Source organism: Scatophagus argus, chromosome 17 (assembly GCF_020382885.2).
Source record: "Scatophagus argus isolate fScaArg1 chromosome 17, fScaArg1.pri, whole genome shotgun sequence".
Classification (NCBI taxonomy): Eukaryota; Metazoa; Chordata; class Actinopteri; family Scatophagidae; genus Scatophagus; species Scatophagus argus.
This window is the reverse complement of record NC_058509.1, coordinates 12,217,501-12,237,276: the sequence shown is the minus strand read 5'-3', so window position 1 is coordinate 12,237,276 and position 19,776 is coordinate 12,217,501. Positions and strand designations below refer to the sequence as shown.

At 40.0% G+C, this 19,776-nt stretch overlaps 1 protein-coding gene and 4 long non-coding RNA genes across 5 annotated transcripts; 1 reads left to right on the top strand and 4 right to left on the bottom strand.

Moving 5' to 3' along the window:
• Nucleotides 1-78: 78 nt before the first annotated feature.
• On the top strand, nucleotides 79-8,368 carry smarcc1b (SWI/SNF related, matrix associated, actin dependent regulator of chromatin, subfamily c, member 1b). The gene is made up of 28 exons (XM_046418190.1): nucleotides 79-352; nucleotides 714-833; nucleotides 1,365-1,450; nucleotides 1,532-1,613; nucleotides 1,711-1,803; nucleotides 1,992-2,061; nucleotides 2,159-2,228; nucleotides 2,324-2,399; nucleotides 2,841-2,966; nucleotides 3,104-3,183; nucleotides 3,283-3,389; nucleotides 3,517-3,576; nucleotides 3,688-3,716; nucleotides 3,823-3,938; nucleotides 4,050-4,121; nucleotides 4,217-4,330; nucleotides 4,613-4,766; nucleotides 4,874-4,984; nucleotides 5,139-5,198; nucleotides 5,355-5,613; nucleotides 5,728-5,799; nucleotides 5,885-5,931; nucleotides 6,023-6,128; nucleotides 6,211-6,350; nucleotides 6,981-7,115; nucleotides 7,600-7,732; nucleotides 7,837-7,923; nucleotides 8,030-8,368. The coding sequence occupies exons 1-28, from the start codon at nucleotides 176-178 to the stop codon at nucleotides 8,095-8,097; spliced, it is 2,850 nt and encodes a 949-aa protein (XP_046274146.1). The 5' UTR covers nucleotides 79-175; the 3' UTR covers nucleotides 8,098-8,368.
• A 137-nt stretch (nucleotides 8,369-8,505) lies between these two features.
• On the bottom strand, nucleotides 8,506-10,055 carry LOC124074873. The gene is made up of 3 exons (XR_006845931.1): nucleotides 9,926-10,055; nucleotides 9,407-9,524; nucleotides 8,506-9,281 (listed from the first exon to the last, which is right to left on the bottom strand). It is a non-coding gene; the product is annotated as an uncharacterized LOC124074873 (long non-coding RNA).
• Nucleotides 10,056-11,495: 1,440 nt separating this feature from the next.
• LOC124074872 lies at nucleotides 11,496-12,379 on the bottom strand. The gene is made up of 3 exons (XR_006845930.1): nucleotides 12,266-12,379; nucleotides 11,735-11,852; nucleotides 11,496-11,596 (listed from the first exon to the last, which is right to left on the bottom strand). It is a non-coding gene; the product is annotated as an uncharacterized LOC124074872 (long non-coding RNA).
• Nucleotides 12,380-13,759: 1,380 nt separating this feature from the next.
• On the bottom strand, nucleotides 13,760-14,754 carry LOC124074871. The gene is made up of 3 exons (XR_006845929.1): nucleotides 14,509-14,754; nucleotides 13,999-14,116; nucleotides 13,760-13,860 (listed from the first exon to the last, which is right to left on the bottom strand). It is a non-coding gene; the product is annotated as an uncharacterized LOC124074871 (long non-coding RNA).
• Nucleotides 14,755-16,006: 1,252 nt separating this feature from the next.
• On the bottom strand, nucleotides 16,007-16,975 carry LOC124074783. Its single transcript, XR_006845917.1, has 3 exons — nucleotides 16,756-16,975; nucleotides 16,246-16,363; nucleotides 16,007-16,107 (listed from the first exon to the last, which is right to left on the bottom strand). It is a non-coding gene; the product is annotated as an uncharacterized LOC124074783 (long non-coding RNA).
• Between the last annotated feature and the right edge of the window lie 2,801 nt (nucleotides 16,976-19,776).

Below are 19,776 nucleotides of genomic sequence, written 5' to 3'. Positions count from 1 at the left end.
ATTAAATTACAAAAACGTATGAAAATCCAAGAGAGTTAAAACATTCAAAATTTGAAAACCCTTATGCCGAACTGCGACGATCGCGTTGCGCCTCGCGAGAGAAAGTGAGAACGTAAAAGCTAGCGAGCGCGCTAGCCGATTTTGTTCACCCGTTTGAGACTAATCCCGTTTTATTATGGCCACAATGTCCGTGGGAACAAACCTTGGGATTCCCGGGACAAGCCAAGCCAGCACCGGAACACCCACACCCCGGAAAAAAGACAGCAGTCCGTCCGCTAGGTTCTGGGAGAGCCCGGATACTTTAGCCCAACTGGAGGTGGTGCGACAGTGGATCGGGAAACATTACAAAAAGGTAGTGAGCTGACTAGGAAGCTAGCTAACAAGCTAGCCTCCCCCTGCTAGCAAATGCAAGGGCTCAGATTGTAAACAAACTCTCTCTCATATTCCATAACGTTACGTTCACACCATCCAGAACGATTTGTATAATTCATTAAAGGGGTGATGTATCTGTCGAGTCTAAAAATGAAGTGATAAAAGGATGAAGTGTTCAGTAGCTCATTCCTAGAGGTTTGTCAGACCAAATACAATAGTTGCAATATTTGATGAGATTGTCGGTTAAATGCAGTAGGGCGTAGGTTGCTGTAACGTGTGACAATGAAAGATTATCTTCAAATTCATTACAAAATGTGTGTGCATGTTTCTGTGTCCATCAGTATGTGCAGGTGGATGCCCCGTCGTGTCAGGTTCTGGCTTCAGTGACCCTGCAGCTTCTCCAGTTCCAAGAGGATGCATTTGGCAGGCAAGCTGCCAGTCCTGCTCTCACCAAGCTACCCGTGAGTCTGTCTCTCATTGTCTTTCGATTGCTCATTGCTTCATTTACAATACCTTTATCCGTATGGGTGTTGACAGTGTCCAGAATTTCAAAATGTTATGATTAATGCAGAGTTAGTCTTCTTACAAGAATGCAAGGAGTTTTCTTTTTAATGTAATTACAACCATGTATGTGTAGCACATACAGCAATGAATGCTACATGGTTCTACATAAAGGAGAACACATATTGAGTATAAAAAATAAAAAGTAATGCAAAGTGTATTGACCAAGTATAAAGATGACTGTATAATTGTGTGACAAGATATAAAGCAATACAGTAATTGGATAGATACATTTGTTTGACAATAATAATGCTGGTTTCGAATTAAAATAACAGATAATGCAAACAGATTTTTTTCTTAAAGCCTCTTTCAATTTGTGGTCCTTATTATTATGCAGAAGGAGTAAGTTGACAGAAGATCTGGCAAGTTGGGTTAAAAACCTGCAAAGAAATGGCAAAACCGAGACTTTTGGTTTTACAATTTATCCTCAGGCACAGTGCTTCCTGGATCTGCGGCCAGGGGGTGGACTCTGCCACATTCTTGGGACTGCCTACAAGTTCAAGGCTGAGCAAGGCTGGTGAGCTGCAGGTCTTGGATGTCTTTACCTTTTTTGGCGCAACATCTTTCATATAATCTCTTACATTCTCTCCTTTTATAGGCGGAGGTTTGACCTGCAGAACCCATCAAGAATTGACAGGAATGTAGAGATGTTTGGTAGTATTGAAAGAGCGCTGATCCAGGTAACATAGACTGCCACACCCCCCTCCCCTCAAGCGCTCACTCACATACAACCCCACCCCACTGAAGAACTTGTTTCTGTGTTTTGTGTATCCACAGAACAATTGTATGTCACTGCCTGTGGTATATGTGGACGCCACACTAGATCAGGAACTGGCTGGAAGACTTACTGCTATTATCGCAAAACACCAGGTACAGAAATGCAGAGAATTTTAACAGAGCAGACAGAGTGTTAGGAGGAGATGGAGCAGAAGATGTTTATAGGTAATATAAGTATACTGAGACAAGTCTGGATGTGTAGTGAGAGTATGAAACCAAGGGTAGATTTGATAATGCAGATAAATGTCAGTGCTACCGGGTCACAGTTTACCCTTCCACAGGGTACGCTCACTGAGGATCGAGCACTCGCCAGTCACCATGTTTACCCTTCGCCTGCTTCTTCAGAGGAAGGTCAGACAAAGTTTGTGCATATACATGTGTTTTTTCTTCTATAATGCCTCGTTCATATTTAACCTGATACATTTGTTTTACGCACATCTATTTTCAGATGAATGGATGCGTCCAGTCATGCGGAAAGACAAACATACCCTGGTACACTGGGGCATGCACCCTGACAGGTAATGCACAGACACACACAAACACACACACACGCTCACTCGCTCATTCACAAACAGAATAATTACTTACTGTGTCTGTTGTTACTTTTCAACAGTTATGACAGTTGGCTGTCCTCAAGTGATGTGGAAGGAGAGGTTGAAGAGCCACCACATTCAGAAAAGCCATGGCGGGTTAGTCAAACAAAAACCTACCTGAATAAGTAGCCAAGGTGGCCTAACACCATGGGTATACCTAATTACATGACACTGTTTTCTGATACATTTACCCTGTAAAGCCATACATTAATATTTTGCACCTCACAAGATGAAAGTATACTAGTTAAATGTAATGCCTGAAAATTAATCTTCTTGTCTCGCCTGTCGTGGTAGCAGGGCTGGATGCTAACTTGTACTTCTCAAGGAGTAAATGTGCTCCTCAGTTACAAAAAATTAGGAACACAGTGAAAATCTTCAAGTAGAACAGATTTTTTTTATATAGTCTTTTATTTGATATTATTTCACATATTCAACATTTGACCTGACAGACAGAAGTCAATTTTAATGGCATTTGGTGATATGATGTGACGTTCCCCACATTAATATTCATTTTGTGTGGATGCGTGTGCTCTCCAGGTCCACGCTGGCTGGGTTCTGGATACAGATGCTTTCAACGAGTGGATGAACGAGGAAGACTATTGTGTTGATGAGAGGAATGTACCGGTCATTCTCCGTCAGCGTATTCACCTCCGAGACGAGCAGGTTCATGTGAAGCTGTAGTCATGTTTGTGTTGCTGATGTGATTTCTTTCCTGATGGAACATAGAGACAGCTGGGAAATATGAGAAATGTAAACTCTTGTTTCCTTACTTTTTTAACATCATCTACTCTCTGTTGCAGGACTCCAGATCCACCCCCTCCAAAAAGAGAAGACGTTCCCCCTCTCCTTCCTTTGAGGGCAGGAAGAAAGGAAAGAAGGGGTATGAAGCTATAATTTTAAATAAGCAGGAGGGTATACTCCTGGTGTGTCATGTAAGTGCACAAGATGAGCATTGATTTGTGTGTGTGTGTGTGCAAAGGAGAAGACGTGGACAACAAGAAGAAGAGCCCGAGGAGGACTTAACCAAAGACATGGAGGACCCTACGCCCGTTCCTAACATGGAGGAAGTCGTACTACCCAAGATAGGTAAAACATGAGGAATGGCAACTGGGAAATTCCCACGTAAAAATATTCAATAAAGCACTGACTTGAGTTTGAGTATTCAAAAATCATTACTTCGCTAAATCATTTTATTGTGTCTCCATCTTTGTAGTCAACTTAAAGAAGGACAGTGAGAATACTCCTGTCAAAGGAGGAATCATGGCTGATCTGGGTAGGTTGTGTTACATGTTCAAGTAGCATGTGTGAATGTGTCTTCCATTAAAAAAGATAAAATATGGTTGGTCTTGAGTTTTCACCCTTCCTTTGCTTTTTCCTTTTCCAGATGAACAGGAGGATGATTTCCCAGGAAGGGTAAATATAATGTCATTTTTCTCAGTCAGAAAGTTCAGAGGGGTTGGTTCATCTGTATGAGTTAGTTTCTTTATTAAATTTATTGTGTGTGTACATGTGTGTCCAGGAAGATGAGGAGGGGAGAGGGGAGATATCTCGCTTCTCTGAGGGAGAGGACAACGTCACAGAGCAAACCCATCATATCATAATACCAAGCTACACATCTTGGTTCAACTACAACAGGTAAATAAATATGCACATGTACGCATTTGTTGTTGCTGTGACTCTAAACTTTGCTATCTTCAGTACATATACAGTTTGATAGTCTAAAAACCTTCTATCCATGCAATCTAGCATTCACTCAATAGAGAAACGTGCATTACCAGAATTCTTCAATGGAAAGAACAAGTCCAAATCTCCAGAAATGTGAGTATTTCAGATATTCAGATTTTGCTATTCTAGTCTTAATCAGATGATTGAGATGGTGTCGCTAAAAATATGATAATTCCTATACACTACAGTTACCTGGCGTACCGTAACTTCATGATTGACACATACCGACTCAACCCCCAAGAATACCTCAGTTCAACTACCTGCAGGCGAAACCTCACTGGAGATGTCTGTGCTGTTATGAGGTACAGTTTAGTTTGTGGGTGTTTGCCACCATGCTATGTCTGCTGCATCTGCTAAATAAGGTGTAGTGTGTGGGTGTTGTGAAATATGAATGTATTAACAAATTAAATCTGTTAATGTTGGGAATGAACATGCAGTTTGCGGTGTGCTTAACAGGTCTGCAGTTCAAAAGCCACTTTTATTTTTAATTACAACAAAACACATGCTGGTTTGTCGGCATGTTTTGCAGCTGAAACAGAGTGCAGGTAATTAAAAAAAAAAGGAAAAATATTCTTTGCATCCAGGGTTCATGCGTTTTTGGAGCAGTGGGGTTTGATTAACTACCAGGTGGATGCAGAGAGCAGACCCCTCCCCATGGGACCCCCACCCACCCCTCATTTCAACGTACTAACTGACACACCGTCTGGGCTGGCCCCCCTACAACACAAACCACTGCAGGTAAAACACATACATTCAGAGCACATGATAGCAGACCTACACAGATGTATTTGTAACACACATTTGTGTCATTTGAAAGGCCTCCTGATCAGCTGTCATTCTTGCAGGTGTCGGCCTCGCAGCACATGTTGTTTTTCCCAGAGAAGAGCAGAGAGAAGCCTTCAGACTGCCAGAATTTTGGCCTGCGCACAGACATCTACACCAAGAAACACCCTAAGGTGGTCTCCCACTGTAACAATAAACACATGTTGAAAGTGACTTCCAGCTGACCTAATTTCATTTCATCCCAGTTTGATTTTCATCTCATTTTAATCACGTATTTAAAAAGTTGTTTGAATTATTCTACAATAAGTCTCATAACACCTCTCTCAGACTAAAGGAGCGAGTGCAGGAAGGGAATGGACAGAGCAGGAGACCCTCTTGTTGTTAGAGGTAAGACATCCACCTGTGTTTTTGGCTTTTTATCACAGATCTTACACATGCTTTACTGCCTTCCTAAAAGGGAAGTTTGTTTGTGTTTGACTTATGAGAATCTTTTACATCATCAGTCTTACCCCTTTCTGTGTCGCTCCTGTCTGTCTCTCTCAGGCCTTAGAGGTCTACAGAGATGACTGGAACAAAGTATCCGAACACGTGGGCTCCAGAACGCAAGACGAGTGTATCCTCCACTTTCTTCGACTGCCTATAGAAGACCCTTACCTAGAAGACTCCTCGGCCTCCCTCGGCCCACTGGCATACCAGCCTGTGCCTTTCAGCCAATCAGAAAATCCCGTAATGAGCACTGTGGCCTTCCTGGCATCTGTAGTGGATCCACGGGTGGCGTCATCTGCAGCTAAGGCCGCACTGGGTGAGAGGACAGAGGGAGGAGAGTTTACTATGTGTGCAGCAGGTCATGGTGTAGTCCTGAGATAGTATACTACTGTGTGTACTGTGTGTAGTGATTCTATATCTCTATCTTCAGAGGAGTTTTCCCGAGTGCAGGAGGAGTCAGTGGATAAGATCTCTGAAATGTCCAACCATCCAGATAAAACAGGTAAGACTGTAATATATGTAGACATAATCACATTCAAATGCATGTCTCCATGCCTTCTACAATGCCTCTCTTCTCTGTACTCCAGAATCGATGGATGCAGACAAAATGGAGACCAACTCCACCTCCCATCAGGTAAATAGGCAACAAGAGCTTGGAGAGAGCTTCATTGTATCAGCTGGTGTTTTTTTTGGCTTAACTCGAGTGTTTTGTGGATCCGTTTTAGATCCATTTAAGGGCAGATGGGCTCAAGGTGGAACCCAGTGCCAAAGTGGAGGGAGAACGAGTCAAAAGGGAAAATGCTGAGAATATACTTGCAGAGGATAGAGATGGTATGTAAATATGTACAGAATGTGTATTTACATGTATATACGTTACATGACTGACTGTAGTCAAACTATTTCTCTGATGCAGGAAGAGGAGATGACGATGAGAGCCTAGGGCGGCGGGAGGGCGACGGGGATGAGAGGAGAGTGATGGAGCAGGAAATGGTGGAGGGCAGTGTCACCACGGCGGCAGCAGCTGCTCTGGCCTCAGCTGCCACAAAGGCCAAGGTAAAGCACCCTCTTCCATTTCAAAATGGATCACTAACAGAAATGTGCAATAAGAAATGGTTGGAGGCTTTTAAAAGAAAGAAATTCCATTGTGTCACAGGCCTCCTGGCAGCCACAACAGACAACATCTTGGAGGTCAATTTAAGACCTGACTTTCGTGCCATGTCTAGTCTTTGTGCTAAACTGAGCTCACCAGCTGCTGGCTGTAACCATACAAATTTGTGAGCTGCATCAAGAGGTTTCCTGCCCGCAATCGTAGCCAGCATTCATGATAAAGATCATTTTAGCAATAATAGACTCCTTACACCAGTGGGAGCACAATGTCACAATGTAGGCCTGTAGTTATAACAGTTGTTGTCCTGCCCCTAGTTACTGATGTTTGATTTGACAGATTTCTTCCATTGAGCTTCTTAATTTATTTTTCCTTTCCTTCCCTGCCACGCACTGTCACACCCAGTTTATTCTTACCTCTTATCATATTCTCTTCTTTCTCAGTGTTTTCCTTCTTTTATCTTTCCCCCCACTACCTTTTTTCATTGCTTCCTTCCGAACCGTCACTGCCACCGAGTTCCTCACTCACTTATGGCGGTCTCTTAAACATTCTCTGTGTTTGCCTCATGTATTGTCCAGCACTTGGCGGCAGTAGAAGAGAGGAAGATAAAGTCCCTGGTGGCTCTGCTGGTGGAGACCCAGATGAAGAAGCTGGAGATAAAACTGAGGCACTTTGAAGAGCTGGAGACCATCATGGATCGTGAGAAGGAGGCGGTGAGTGAATATAATATCTACCATAACCCATCGAAACCCTCACTCTGCTTGATCATTTAAGTCCTTCTGTAGTGTCTAATTATAAAGCAAGGCCTTTCAGTCTGTCTATCTGTATGTTCTTCACATATCATATGAACTGTTCCTTCAGTATACTTCACACTAGGCGGGTGTGTTGATGGGTAAAGCTGTCACGATACCAGAATGGGTTAACCCTTCTGCTCAACAGCAGTGATTTTTACCTAAAGAGGCGAATTTTGGTGATAACATTTTGATAACCCTGCACAGTGTTGAGTTTGAACTTATTTGGATGAGCAGTTCTCAAGAAACCTGCAAGCAGCAATATCAGAAGCCAAGCAACTGGCCATTCTGAGTCCCGTCCTGGTTTTTCATATTTGTTGGATATTGTGTTTATATCCAGAAACAACATTTAAATGTCTGGAAACCATAATTAATTTGTGTGTGTGTATGTGTGTGTGTGGAGCAGTTAGAGCAGCAGCGGCAGCAGCTCCTGTCAGAGAGACAGACGTTCCACACAGAGCAGCTGAAGCAGGCAGAGATGAAGGTTCGCCAGCAGAGGGAGCAGCAGGGGCAGCAGGGATACACGGTGCCGCATTCAGGTCTGACCACACACACAAACCAAAAATCAAACACGTCTAAGAGACAACACACCTGCCTTTATCATCTGCAGTTCTACATCTACATTTTCTGTCTCCTCCTTCAGGCCAGGGTATACCAAACCGAATGATACCTGGCGGAGGAAATTCCCAGGCGATGGCCCCTCGACACCCTGGAGCTCCTAATGGCATGTGTGAGTAATTTTTACTGTTGCCACAGGTTCAAAAGGCTGTTTTTGTGCTACTTTGAATCTGACTCTGTGGGTGTGATGACGCTAACTTCATCTGTTACTGTCTCAGATCCGTCCTCGCAGCCTGATGGGATAGCACCAGCTCAGCCAGGTCCTCCAGCGCCCAGTCACAGCTGAAGGGACCGCAGAACAAGACACACACACGCACACACACACACACACACACACACACATCAGTCCTTCAACCAGAACACACATGGAAAATGTAACACTGGCGTAATTGTTCAGGAACACCAGTTTAAAAATTTACTGAAAGACACACAAGCACACAGACACAGTTGATGTGCATTTGGTCAACGGCTCAGTTTGTCTTATCTGTGAAATATTTGTGCTTTGATGTCAGAGTTGAGAATTCAACTCATTAAAGATGTTTTACATGAAACTGAAATAGTAGCCCAAGTGGTTTCAGCACGTGTGTGTTTATTCTGCTTTCAGCAATGTATGCATCTTCATGAAACATTTCCAAGTGCCAAGCAACTACACAACATTAAAATAACATTTTTTTTTTAAATCTCTCTGTATATTTCTGACAGCTTGGAGTAAAAGTTAGGAATACTTGCCCACTCACTGAGGTACACTGACAGAATCCACTTACATTTTATTTTTGTTTTCAATCATGTATATTTATTCAACAAAGTTTAGGAAAAAAAATTAGATTTTTCTAAGATGCATTGTGTTCTTGTGTTGGCCTTCTGTTGCTTCACAGACAGAAGGCCAAGTATGAGTGTTTCAAAGGCATTGCTAACAGAGTGATTAGTTTAGGTTTTGAACGCATCAGTGTACAGCGCAGTTTTTCCATCTTCCACAACTCCAAGAATGACCAGTAATGTGGGGATGGATGTGATCAAATCATTCGGCTGCTATATGACATCATGTTTACAGTTTACAGCACTCAAACTGTGTAGGCTAACAATTATTAAATCTAAGCTTGTACCCAATATTACTTTTGTTATTCAATCATTTGTAGTTGATGGCAAAATTTCTCATCATTAATCATTCTATCTGTCTTACCTGAGTTTGACTCCTTAACCAAATACCAGTGAGAAATTTCTGAACAACTCAAATGTGTCTGACTACTACAGAAAACAATTAAATGCTTTTTCTGAGATAAAGAATGGAAGTGATGGAATTCACAATTAAACAATTAAATGATAAAAATCAAATGCATCTGTATCAATAGGTTTGATTAAACATCAACACCAAAATGACCCCAAAAACAGACTTTTATTTCAGTCATGATTTCATTGACAGCGCAGTTGGTTTCAGAGGAATGAACTCGATCAGATTTTCTTTTCTTTCACCTACAAAAAAAAATAATGTGGAAGAATAAAATGCTTTAATGTTTACTTTTAACATCTAATAGAGCACAGTTTATTCATTTCTCGTACAAAAGAAGTGTGTTTGGAAAGATTGTTAAATCACTTACCAGGCGCATGAACAGTATCACTCCTGCCACCACTGCTGCTCCAATCACCAGAGCGCACACAGCAGCAGTGGATATGTTCAAACCCTTAAATGCATAGGACCCACATTCAAAATTTAACCTAAAAAATAAAACACAGTCAGTACATATACTCACTTGGTGCAGTACAGAAATACTGTGCAGTTATTTATTTGTGCCACAACATTTGCTTCAGATGTTTGTGTTGCCCTCAGGATGAATTGTAGCTAATTACTCTGGTAATCCTCTGATTATCTAGTTAACAATAGATATGAAATAAAATCAAAATACAATGATTAAAATGATCTAACAGTTATTAAATCAATGCATTTACCCCCAGAGGATATTTCTTTTCTTGAATATCCAATGTAAACAATATAATCAAAATCATAATAAATAATCAACCATAATAATCATAATCAACTTTTTTTGGCAGTATACTGTATATAGCACACACTGAATTACACTAGAACATCATCTCTACCTGATGGTAAAATTACTTACATATCCAAACCCATCCTCGATATCTTATTTTTCCCTGAACTGCAATGTTCCAGTGGGCAGCTGTAGTGTTCAGGTTTAATGTGAAGTTTTAGTTTCAGATCTACATATTTTTGTAGGTTGGTTTTAAGTGTTTCCTAAAACAGCTTCCTAAATGATTGTTTTTCAGCCCATTGCAGCAATACAGAAGCAAGAAATAGAAAAATAGTGTCACTGAAATGAACAAAAACCTCAATAAGGCAATATCGGCTTTGTTGTGTATTTATTTGACCTTGGCCAAAGGAGAGGCAATCATACAGTTAGGCAGACTGTAAAATTATCTCTGTCTTTTACTCTGTGCAGGCTTCCTTTATACAAGTAGTTACCCCGCAGGATGCTTCTTGTGTCGCTATGTAGCCCTGGCTGACATTCAAAAACACAGAGACCCAGGATGTTTCTCGTCTCATTATCTTGCACACCCGTACACAGGACTCTAATGAATCTAGCAAATTTCCTGTTGCATATCTACAGACATGAAACACTAAAAAGAACAGCGTTGCCATGACCTAGGGCAACATAGCAAGTTGCTATAACAAGCTGTAACTTAATAATTTTCTTCTACAGTAGTTCTGTCTACCATTTTCCAGTATTTAATAGCGTTGGATGAGTTACTTTTACTGAAATAAAAATACCAACACGTGTTTAGAAACACTGTTGCAAGTCTGTACTGCTGTCTTCCAGAGTGCATAACAGTACAGTTTGTACCACATAAACAGTATAATTCTGTTCTTTAAAATCCATGTAATTATGTTAGCTTGTTTTATTTATCATTTCTTGCTGGTGGTGCCAGCTTAGAGTATGTGATTTCTATGTCAAGACAACACAGAAGTCATTTTATTAAACAGCAAAACTTCCACTTTTGTTCTTACCCACTGAAGGTAAAAATAATCCTCAGCTGGCCACTGTTGACCTCAATTTTTGTTGTTCCTGGTTTCCTATTCCTAAAACACAAGGAGTTCACCATTTTGTGAACTCTTGCATTGCAACAGTTTGCTGGTAACTTCCATGAGAGTAAATGTAAGTGTTCCGGGACATTGTCGTTTTCACTTCTGTGACTGTTGAGTAAGCCTTCTGAATTCAGACTACGTAATCAATATGATAATCTTTAAAATCCACAAACAGACCAGAAGCTGCGTCTTTCCTCCCACAGTGACATCCTGAATGGAGCCACTTGAAATGGTTTGATTCTGAACACCATGGTGGAAACTGGGAGTTTCTGTGTTTGTTTGTTTTTGTTTTGTTTTTTTGTTTTTTTGTTTTTTTTTTTAACATAATATTGACTGCTTAATCAAATGCTTTGGTTGTTGTGGTGGTTTTTCCTTCCCTTCCTGCACGGCTTCCTAAATGGTTGTTTCTCAGCCCAATGCAGCAATACAGAAGCAAGAAACTGAGTAGTTCTGTCTGCCATTTTCCAGAATTTAAAAGAGTTAGATGAGTTACTTTTGAAATAAAAAATACCAACACGTGTTACAGAAATACTGTTACAAGTTTGTACTGCTATCACTAAGTTAGAATAAATATCAACACCAAAATGTACTTCAGAAGCATAGACTTTATTTCAGAGCCACGAATTCATCAAAAGTGCAGTTAATTCCAGAGGAATGAACTTGTTGATCAAATCTTCTTTTCCTCCACCTACAGAAAAAGACACTTGACACTGATATTGTGGAAGAATAAAATGCTTTAATGTTTACATTTAACATCTGATAGAGCACAGTTTATTCATTTCTCATACAAAAGAAGTGTGTTTGGAAAGATTGTTAAATCACTTACCAGGCGCAAGAACAGTATCACTCCTGCCACCACTGCTGCTCCAATCACCAGAGCGCACACAGCAGCAGTGGATATGTTCAAACCCTTAAATGTATAGCACCAACATTCAAAATTTAACCTAAAAAGTAAAACACAGTCAGTACTGAGTCAGTACATCTACTCACTTGGTGCAGTACAGAAATACTGCAGTTATTTATTTGTGCCACAACATTTGCTTCAGATGTTTGTGTTGCCCTCAGGGTGAATTGTAGCTAATAACTCTGGTAATCCTCTGATTATCTAGTTAACAATAGATATGAAATAAAATCAGAATGCAACAATAAAATGATCTAACAGTTATTAAATCAATGCATGTACCCCCAGAGAATATTCCTTTCCTTGAAAATCCAGTGTAAGCAACACTGGTATATTGTCACTTTTACTGAAAATTCATTACGGAGCTTAAAAATAGTTTTTTTTTGTTTGTTTCTTTATCACACAACCAACAATACAAATAGAACATCATCTCGACTTGATGGTAAAATTACTTACGCGCTCAAACCCATCCTCTATAGCTTATCTTTCCTTGAACCGTAATGTTCCAGTAGCAGCTGTATCGTTCAGGTTTACTTTCAGTTTTATGTGTTTTTGTAGTATGTCGTGTTTTTTTCCCCTCCCTTCCTGCACGGCTTTCTAAATGGTTGTTTCTCAGCCCACTGCAGCAATACAAAAGCAAGAACCTGGGTAGTTCTGTCTGCCATTTTCCAGTATTTAATAGCGTTGGATGAGTCACTTTTACTGAAATAAAAATACCAACACGTGTTTAGAAACACTGTTGTAAGTCTGTACTGCTGTCTTCCAGAGTGCATAACAGTACAGTTTGTACCACATAAAAAGTATCATTTTGTTCTTTAAAATCCATGTAATTACAGTATATTCAATTATTTTATTTATCATTTCTTGGACAGATGGTGTCAGCTTGCAGTGTGATTTCTATGTCAAGGCAACACAGAAGTCATTTTATTAGACAGCAAAACTTCCACTTTTGTTCTTACCCACTGAAGGTAAAAATAATCCTCAGCTGGCCACTGTTGACCTCAATTTTTGTTGTTCCTGGTTTCCTATTCCTAAAACACAAGGAGTTCACCATTTTGTGAACTCTTGCATTGCAACAGTTTGCTGGTAACTTCCATGAGAGTAAATGTAAGTGTTCCGGGACATTGTCGTTTTCACTTCTGTGACTGTTGAGTAAGCCATCTGAATTCAGACTACGTAATCAATATGATAATCTTTAAAATCCACAAACAGACCAGAAGCTGCGTCTTTCCTCCCACAGTGACATCCTGAATGGAGCCACTTGAAATGGTTTGATTCTGAACACCATGGTGGAAACTGGGAGTTTCTGTGGGTTTTTGTTTTTTTTCATACATAATATTGACTGCTTAATCAAATGTTTGTGAGAATTTTTTTAAACAAGTAATCACAACTCAAAATGGGTTTGACTATTCCAGAATACAGTTTAAGGGTTGTGGGGCAGCTGTGGCCTAGAGGTTGGAGAAGCGACTTGTGACTGGAGGGTTGCTGGTTAGATTCCCCCTGGACTGGCAAGAAAAATTTGGGTGTGGTGGAGTGATTAATATCCCCCTACCCCCATCTCCATTAGCCAGCCGATGTGAACTTGAGCAAGGCACTTAACCCCCAATTTGCTCCCCGGGCGCCTGACAACGGCACAATCCCACTGCTCCTGTGTGTTTCATTGCATGTTGCATGTGTGTGTGTTTCAATCAGTGATGGGTTAAATGCAGAGAAGCAATTTCTCGGCTTGGATTAATAAAGTAAATACATTAAAAAAAAGAAAAAAAAAAGTAAACAGGCAACAAAGGCTAAAAAATAAACTATCCTATACTTTCAGTATGCATAACTCCATTGATATTTCCTGAGATACAGAATGGAAGTGGTGGAACTCATGACAACAATTAATGACAACAATGTAACATCAAATATTATCAGTATCAGTAAGTTAGAATAAATACCAACACCAAAATGTACTTCAGAAGCATAGACTTTATTTCAGAGACACGAATTCATCAAAAGTGCAGTTAATTCCAGAGGGATGAATTTGTTGATAAAATCTTCTTTTCCTCCACCTACAGAAAAAGACACTTGACACTGATATTGTGGAAGAATAAAATGCTTTAATGTTTACTTTTAACATCTAATAGAGCACAGTTTATTCATTTCTCATACAAAAGAAGTGTGTTTGGAAAGATTGTTAAATCACTTACCAGGCGCAAGAACAGTATCACTCCTGCCACCACTGCTGCTCCAATCACCAGAGCGCACACAGCAGCAGTGGATATGTTCAAACCCCTAAATGCATAGGACCCACATTCAAAATTTAACCTAAAAAGTAAAACACAGTCAGTACATCTACTCACTTGGTGCAGTACAGAAATACTGCAGTTATTTATTTGTGCCACAACATTTGCTTCAGATGTTTGTGTTGCCCTCAGGATGAATTGTAGCTAATAACTCTGGTAATCCTCTGATTATCTAGTTAACAATAGATATGAAATAAAATCAGAATGCAACAATAAAATGATCTAACAGTTATTAAATCAATGCATGTACCTCCAGAGAATATTCCTTTCCTCCAGTGTAAGCAATACTGGAATATTGTCTCTTTTACTGAAAACTCATTATGGAGCTTAAAAATAGTTTTTTTTTGTTTATTTCTTCACACAACCAACAATACAAATAGAACATCATCTCTACTTGATGGTAAAATTACTTACGCGGTCAAACTCATCCTCGATAGCTTATCTTTCCTTGAACCGTAATGTTGCAGTAGCAGCTGTATCGTTCAGGTTTAATGTGAAGCTTTACTTTCAGTTTTTGTAGTATGTCGTGTTTTTTCCCCCTCCCTTCCTGCACGGCTTTCTAAATGGTTGTTTCTCAGCCCACTGCAGCAATACAAAAGCAAGAAACTGAGTAGTTCTGTCTGCCATTTTCCAGTATTTAATAGCGTTGGATGAGTCACTTTTACTGAAATAAAAATACCAACACGTGTTTAGAAACACTGTTGTAAGTCTGTACTGCTGTCTTCCAGAGTGCATAACAGTACAGTTTGTACCACATAAAAAGTATCATTTTGTTCTTTAAAATCCATGTAATTACAGTATATTCAATTATTTTATTTATCATTTCTTGGACAGATGGTGTCAGCTTGCAGTGTGATTTCTATGTCAAGGCAACACAGAAGTCATTTTATTAGACAGCAAAACTTCCACTTTTGTTCTTACCCACTGAAGGTAAAAATAATCCTCAGCTGGCCACTGTTGACCTCAATTTTTGTTGTTCCTGGTTTCCTATTCCTAAAACACAAGGAGTTCACCATTTTGTGAACTCTTGCATTGCAACAGTTTGCTGGTAACTTCCATGAGAGTAAATGTAAGTGTTCCGGGACATTGTCGTTTTCACTTCTGTGACTGTTGAGTAAGCCATCTGAATTCAGACTACGTAATCAATATGATAATCTTTAAAATCCACAAACAGACCAGAAGCTGCGTCTTTCCTCCCACAGTGACATCCTGAATGGAGCCACTTGAAATGGTTTGATTCTGAACACCATGGTGGAAACTGGGAGTTTCTGTGGGTTTTTGTTTTTTTTCATACATAATATTGACTGCTTAATCAAATGTTTGTGAGAATTTTTTTAAACAAGTAATCACAACTCAAAATGGGTTTGACTATTCCAGAATACAGTTTAAGGGTTGTGGGGCAGCTGTGGCCTAGAGGTTGGAGAAGCGACTTGTGACTGGAGGGTTGCTGGTTAGATTCCCCCTGGACTGGCAAGAAAAATTTGGGTGTGGTGGAGTGATTAATATCCCCCTACCCCCATCTCCATTAGCCAGCCGATGTGAACTTGAGCAAGGCACTTAACCCCCAATTTGCTCCCCGGGCGCCTGACAACGGCACAATCCCACTGCTCCTGTGTGTTTCATTGCATGTTGCATGTGTGTGTGTTTCAATCAGTGATGGGTTAAATGCAGAGAAGCAATTTCTCGGCTTGGATTAATAAAGTAAATACATTAAAAAAAAGAAAAAAAAAAGTAAACAGGCAACAAAGGCTAAAAAATAAACTATCCTATACTTTCAGTATGCATAACTCCATTGATATTTCCTGAGATACAGAATGGAAGTGGTGGAACTCATGACAACAATTAATGACAACAATGTAACATCAAATATTATCAGTATCAGTAAGTTAGAATAAATACCAACACCAAAATGTACTTCAGAAGCATAGACTTTATTTCAGAGACACGAATTCATCAAAAGTGCAGTTAATTCCAGAGGGATGAATTTGTTGATAAAATCTTCTTTTCCTCCACCTACAGAAAAAGACACTTGACACTGATATTGTGGAAGAATAAAATGCTTTAATGTTTACTTTTAACATCTAATAGAGCACAGTTTATTCATTTCTCATACAAAAGAAGTGTGTTTGGAAAGATTGTTAAATCACTTACCAGGCGCAAGAACAGTATCACTCCTGCCACCACTGCTGCTCCAATCACCAGAGCGCACACAGCAGCAGTGGATATGTTCAAACCCCTAAATGCATAGGACCCACATTCAAAATTTAACCTAAAAAGTAAAACACAGTCAGTACATCTACTCACTTGGTGCAGTACAGAAATACTGCAGTTATTTATTTGTGCCACAACATTTGCTTCAGATGTTTGTGTTGCCCTCAGGATGAATTGTAGCTAATAACTCTGGTAATCCTCTGATTATCTAGTTAACAATAGATATGAAATAAAATCAGAATGCAACAATAAAATGATCTAACAGTTATTAAATCAATGCATGTACCTCCAGAGAATATTCCTTTCCTCCAGTGTAAGCAATACTGGAATATTGTCTCTTTTACTGAAAACTCATTATGGAGCTTAAAAATAGTTTTTTTTTGTTTATTTCTTCACACAACCAACAATACAAATAGAACATCATCTCTACTTGATGGTAAAATTACTTACGCGGTCAAACTCATCCTCGATAGCTTATCTTTCCTTGAACCGTAATGTTGCAGTAGCAGCTGTATCGTTCAGGTTTAATGTGAAGCTTTACTTTCAGTTTTTGTAGTATGTCGTGTTTTTTCCCCCTCCCTTCCTGCACGGCTTTCTAAATGGTTGTTTCTCAGCCCACTGCAGCAATACAAAAGCAAGAAACTGAGTAGTTCTGTCTGCCATTTTCCAGTATTTAATAGCGTTGGATGAGTCACTTTTACTGAAATAAAAATACCAACACGTGTTAAGAAACACTGTTGTAAGTCTGTACTGCTGTCTTCCAGAGTGCATAACAGTACAGTTTGTACCACATAAGAAGTATAATTTTGTTCTTTAAAATCTATGTAATTATATTCAATTTTTTTATTTATGTTTATTTATATTTATTTATGTTTTGAATAGATGTTGTCAGCTTACAGTATGTGATTTCTATGTCAAGACAATACAGAAATCAGTGTATGAAAGTAAAACTTCCACTTTTACTCACTGAAGATAAAAATAATCCTCAGCTGGCCACTGTTGATGGAAGCATCTGTTGTTCCTGGTTCCCTATTCATAAAACACGAGGAGTTCACCATTTTGTGAACGCTTGCTTTGCAACAATTTGCTGGTAACTTCCATGAGAGTAAATGTAAGTGTTCTGGGACATTGTATTTCACAAACACCTGTATTGTTCAGGTTTAATGCAAAGTTTTAATTTCAGTTTTATGTGTTGCATGTTTCAAGAGATATCTTTCTGCACATTACAGCAACTTCAAATCAATATATATATAACATCATGACATGTTGTGGGTATGTGAAATAGGTCTATTACATCATATGAGTGTCCTTTGTTAAAATGGTCACCTTTGAATTCTGTCTGCTGTTCCATCCATTCAAGCTCAGTTTAACATGAAAAAGGCAATGAACTGTCCCCAGGGACTTTAGTTCTGACCAATCACACACAAGCTTCTGGTCAATGTGCAGTCTGTAAAATCACATATTGATGGTTAGAATTTATCTGCTTTTCACCTATGCTCTCCTAACTGTCAGCACCACACATCAACATCAGATTTTACCTGACCAACAACTGAGTTGTCTTTTGTGTTACGACAGCTGAAGGTGTGGTGGTGACATGTTACAACAGCAGCAACTTCAATGAGCAGAGGCAAACATACTCTGATAAACTCTGTACGTGTTTTTAGTGTGAAAACGTTTGAAATATACACACAACCACACACACACACACACACACACACACACACACACACACACAATGATGCACAATGAGATGATCTAACAGACTGAACATGCAAATGTCGTTAAATGCAAATAACAATAAACAAGGATCATCAAGGGTTGCTGAAGTACAATAGTTTTGCTATGACATTGTGAGATTGGGTTGTCTTTTTTTGACTGAGGTCCAAAGGAGCAATTCAGAACATGATGAAAGCTGGTGTGTACTTATGGAAATGAAGCTTCCAGCCTACAGTGGACGATGAAAATAGACTTTGCTGCTCTGAGGAGACCACGCTTTGTTACCTGCTCATTGTTAGCCATGCATATTGTAGGCTTTGTGGATGTGGATGTAGTTTTATAAGTATCGTCTTCTCCTTCGCCCCAGAGTGGGTGTTGCAACCTTTGACACACACTCACTGACACACAGGGAATGCACTGGAGGGGATTTGGACATCCTGTCCACCCCTCACTGCTCCACACAGGAACAGGATGGAAATACTGACGTGGCTTGAGCACAACATGCACAAACACATGCACGCACAGTGTCTGGCATCGACCAAGGTGTGCTATTCTCCCATTCTGGTTCTTAGTAAGATCCATCTGTTCATCCTGCACTAACAACACTTTTGTCCCCATACAGTCCGCAGACTAACCTATCCTGCTGATTGTAACTAGCCTGGAAATAATAAATCCAATAAGAGCAAGGGTCTAAGGACAGGATGTATGTAACTGTTTGTGTATATCATGGTAAATCAGTGCGTGTGTGTGTGTGTGTTTGAGGGTGGGGGTGGGGGGGTGCAATTTTGTTCTGCTCTGTTTGGCAGTGCATCAGTGAACATTTCTCTGTTTCTCCATCTCCACCGCTCTCCAGCTACCTCTCCTTCAACATTTGCCCATGTCTGACCATCCTCTGAGTCCCATCACACTCTCTCTCTCTCTCTCTCTGTTTTCCCCTCATGTGGCTGCCCTTTTCTGTCTCGCTCTGCCCATAATTCCACTCTTTTGTCGCTTACAATGTGGATTTGAGGTATGGGCTCAGTTTAAATTTAGTACATTTTGTAGGATAACTGATGGGGAACAGCAGGACGCAGCGCGCAGCAGGGAATGGGATCAAATCACTGTCAGTTCAATGAGTAATATTTGAAGCTGCGTTTTTATCACCAGAGACAGAGCATTTGGTCTTAATTATTTCATAATGAATTTGTCATAATCTCGTTTAGGTGGAGAGTGGGCAGTCAGTACCGTGCAGGCCATTTAGTTAGCTGTTTGTGACAGTGAAGGATACAGAGAAACGAGAAAATGGATTAGTGTCACACAGCAGTCGTGACATGTGTGGACATGGAAGCATGAAATAAAAATGATGGCATTTAGGTTGTTAGTCGAATCTAATGAGTGGTGTGTGTGTGTGTGTGTGTGTGTCGTTTGGTGTCCTGTGGGAAGGGGAGAGAAATGGATGAGTGAATTAATAGAAATTACAGCTTTTACTGGTCAGGGAAATGTGTGTGTGTATCTCTGTGTGTGTGTGTGTGAGGGGGGTGATACAGCAGCAGATTGCAATTGTCTGGAGTCTATGTCATAATACAGCATAACAGTAAGAGGATTATCGACTCCCTGTGTACATACATATAAACACATACACACACACCTCGCTTTGCTGGCTAAAAGAAACATGCACCCAAATAACCCCGTGACATATGAACACCACCCAGAGAGCGAGAGAGACTCTTGGACATGATGTTCACACACATTAACTGAGGTGTAAAATGGAGCATA

Excerpts from the sequence above, each read along its gene's own strand:
- smarcc1b (XM_046418190.1), top strand. The coding sequence starts at position 176 with ATGGCCACAATGTCCGTGGGAACAAACCTTGGGATTCCCGGGACAAGC. Across the intron at positions 353-713 it reads TCGGGAAACATTACAAAAAG|TATGTGCAGGTGGATGCCCC; the intron begins GTAGTGAGCTGA and ends TGTGTCCATCAG. Across the intron at positions 5,199-5,354 it reads AGACCCTCTTGTTGTTAGAG|GCCTTAGAGGTCTACAGAGA; the intron begins GTAAGACATCCA and ends TGTCTCTCTCAG.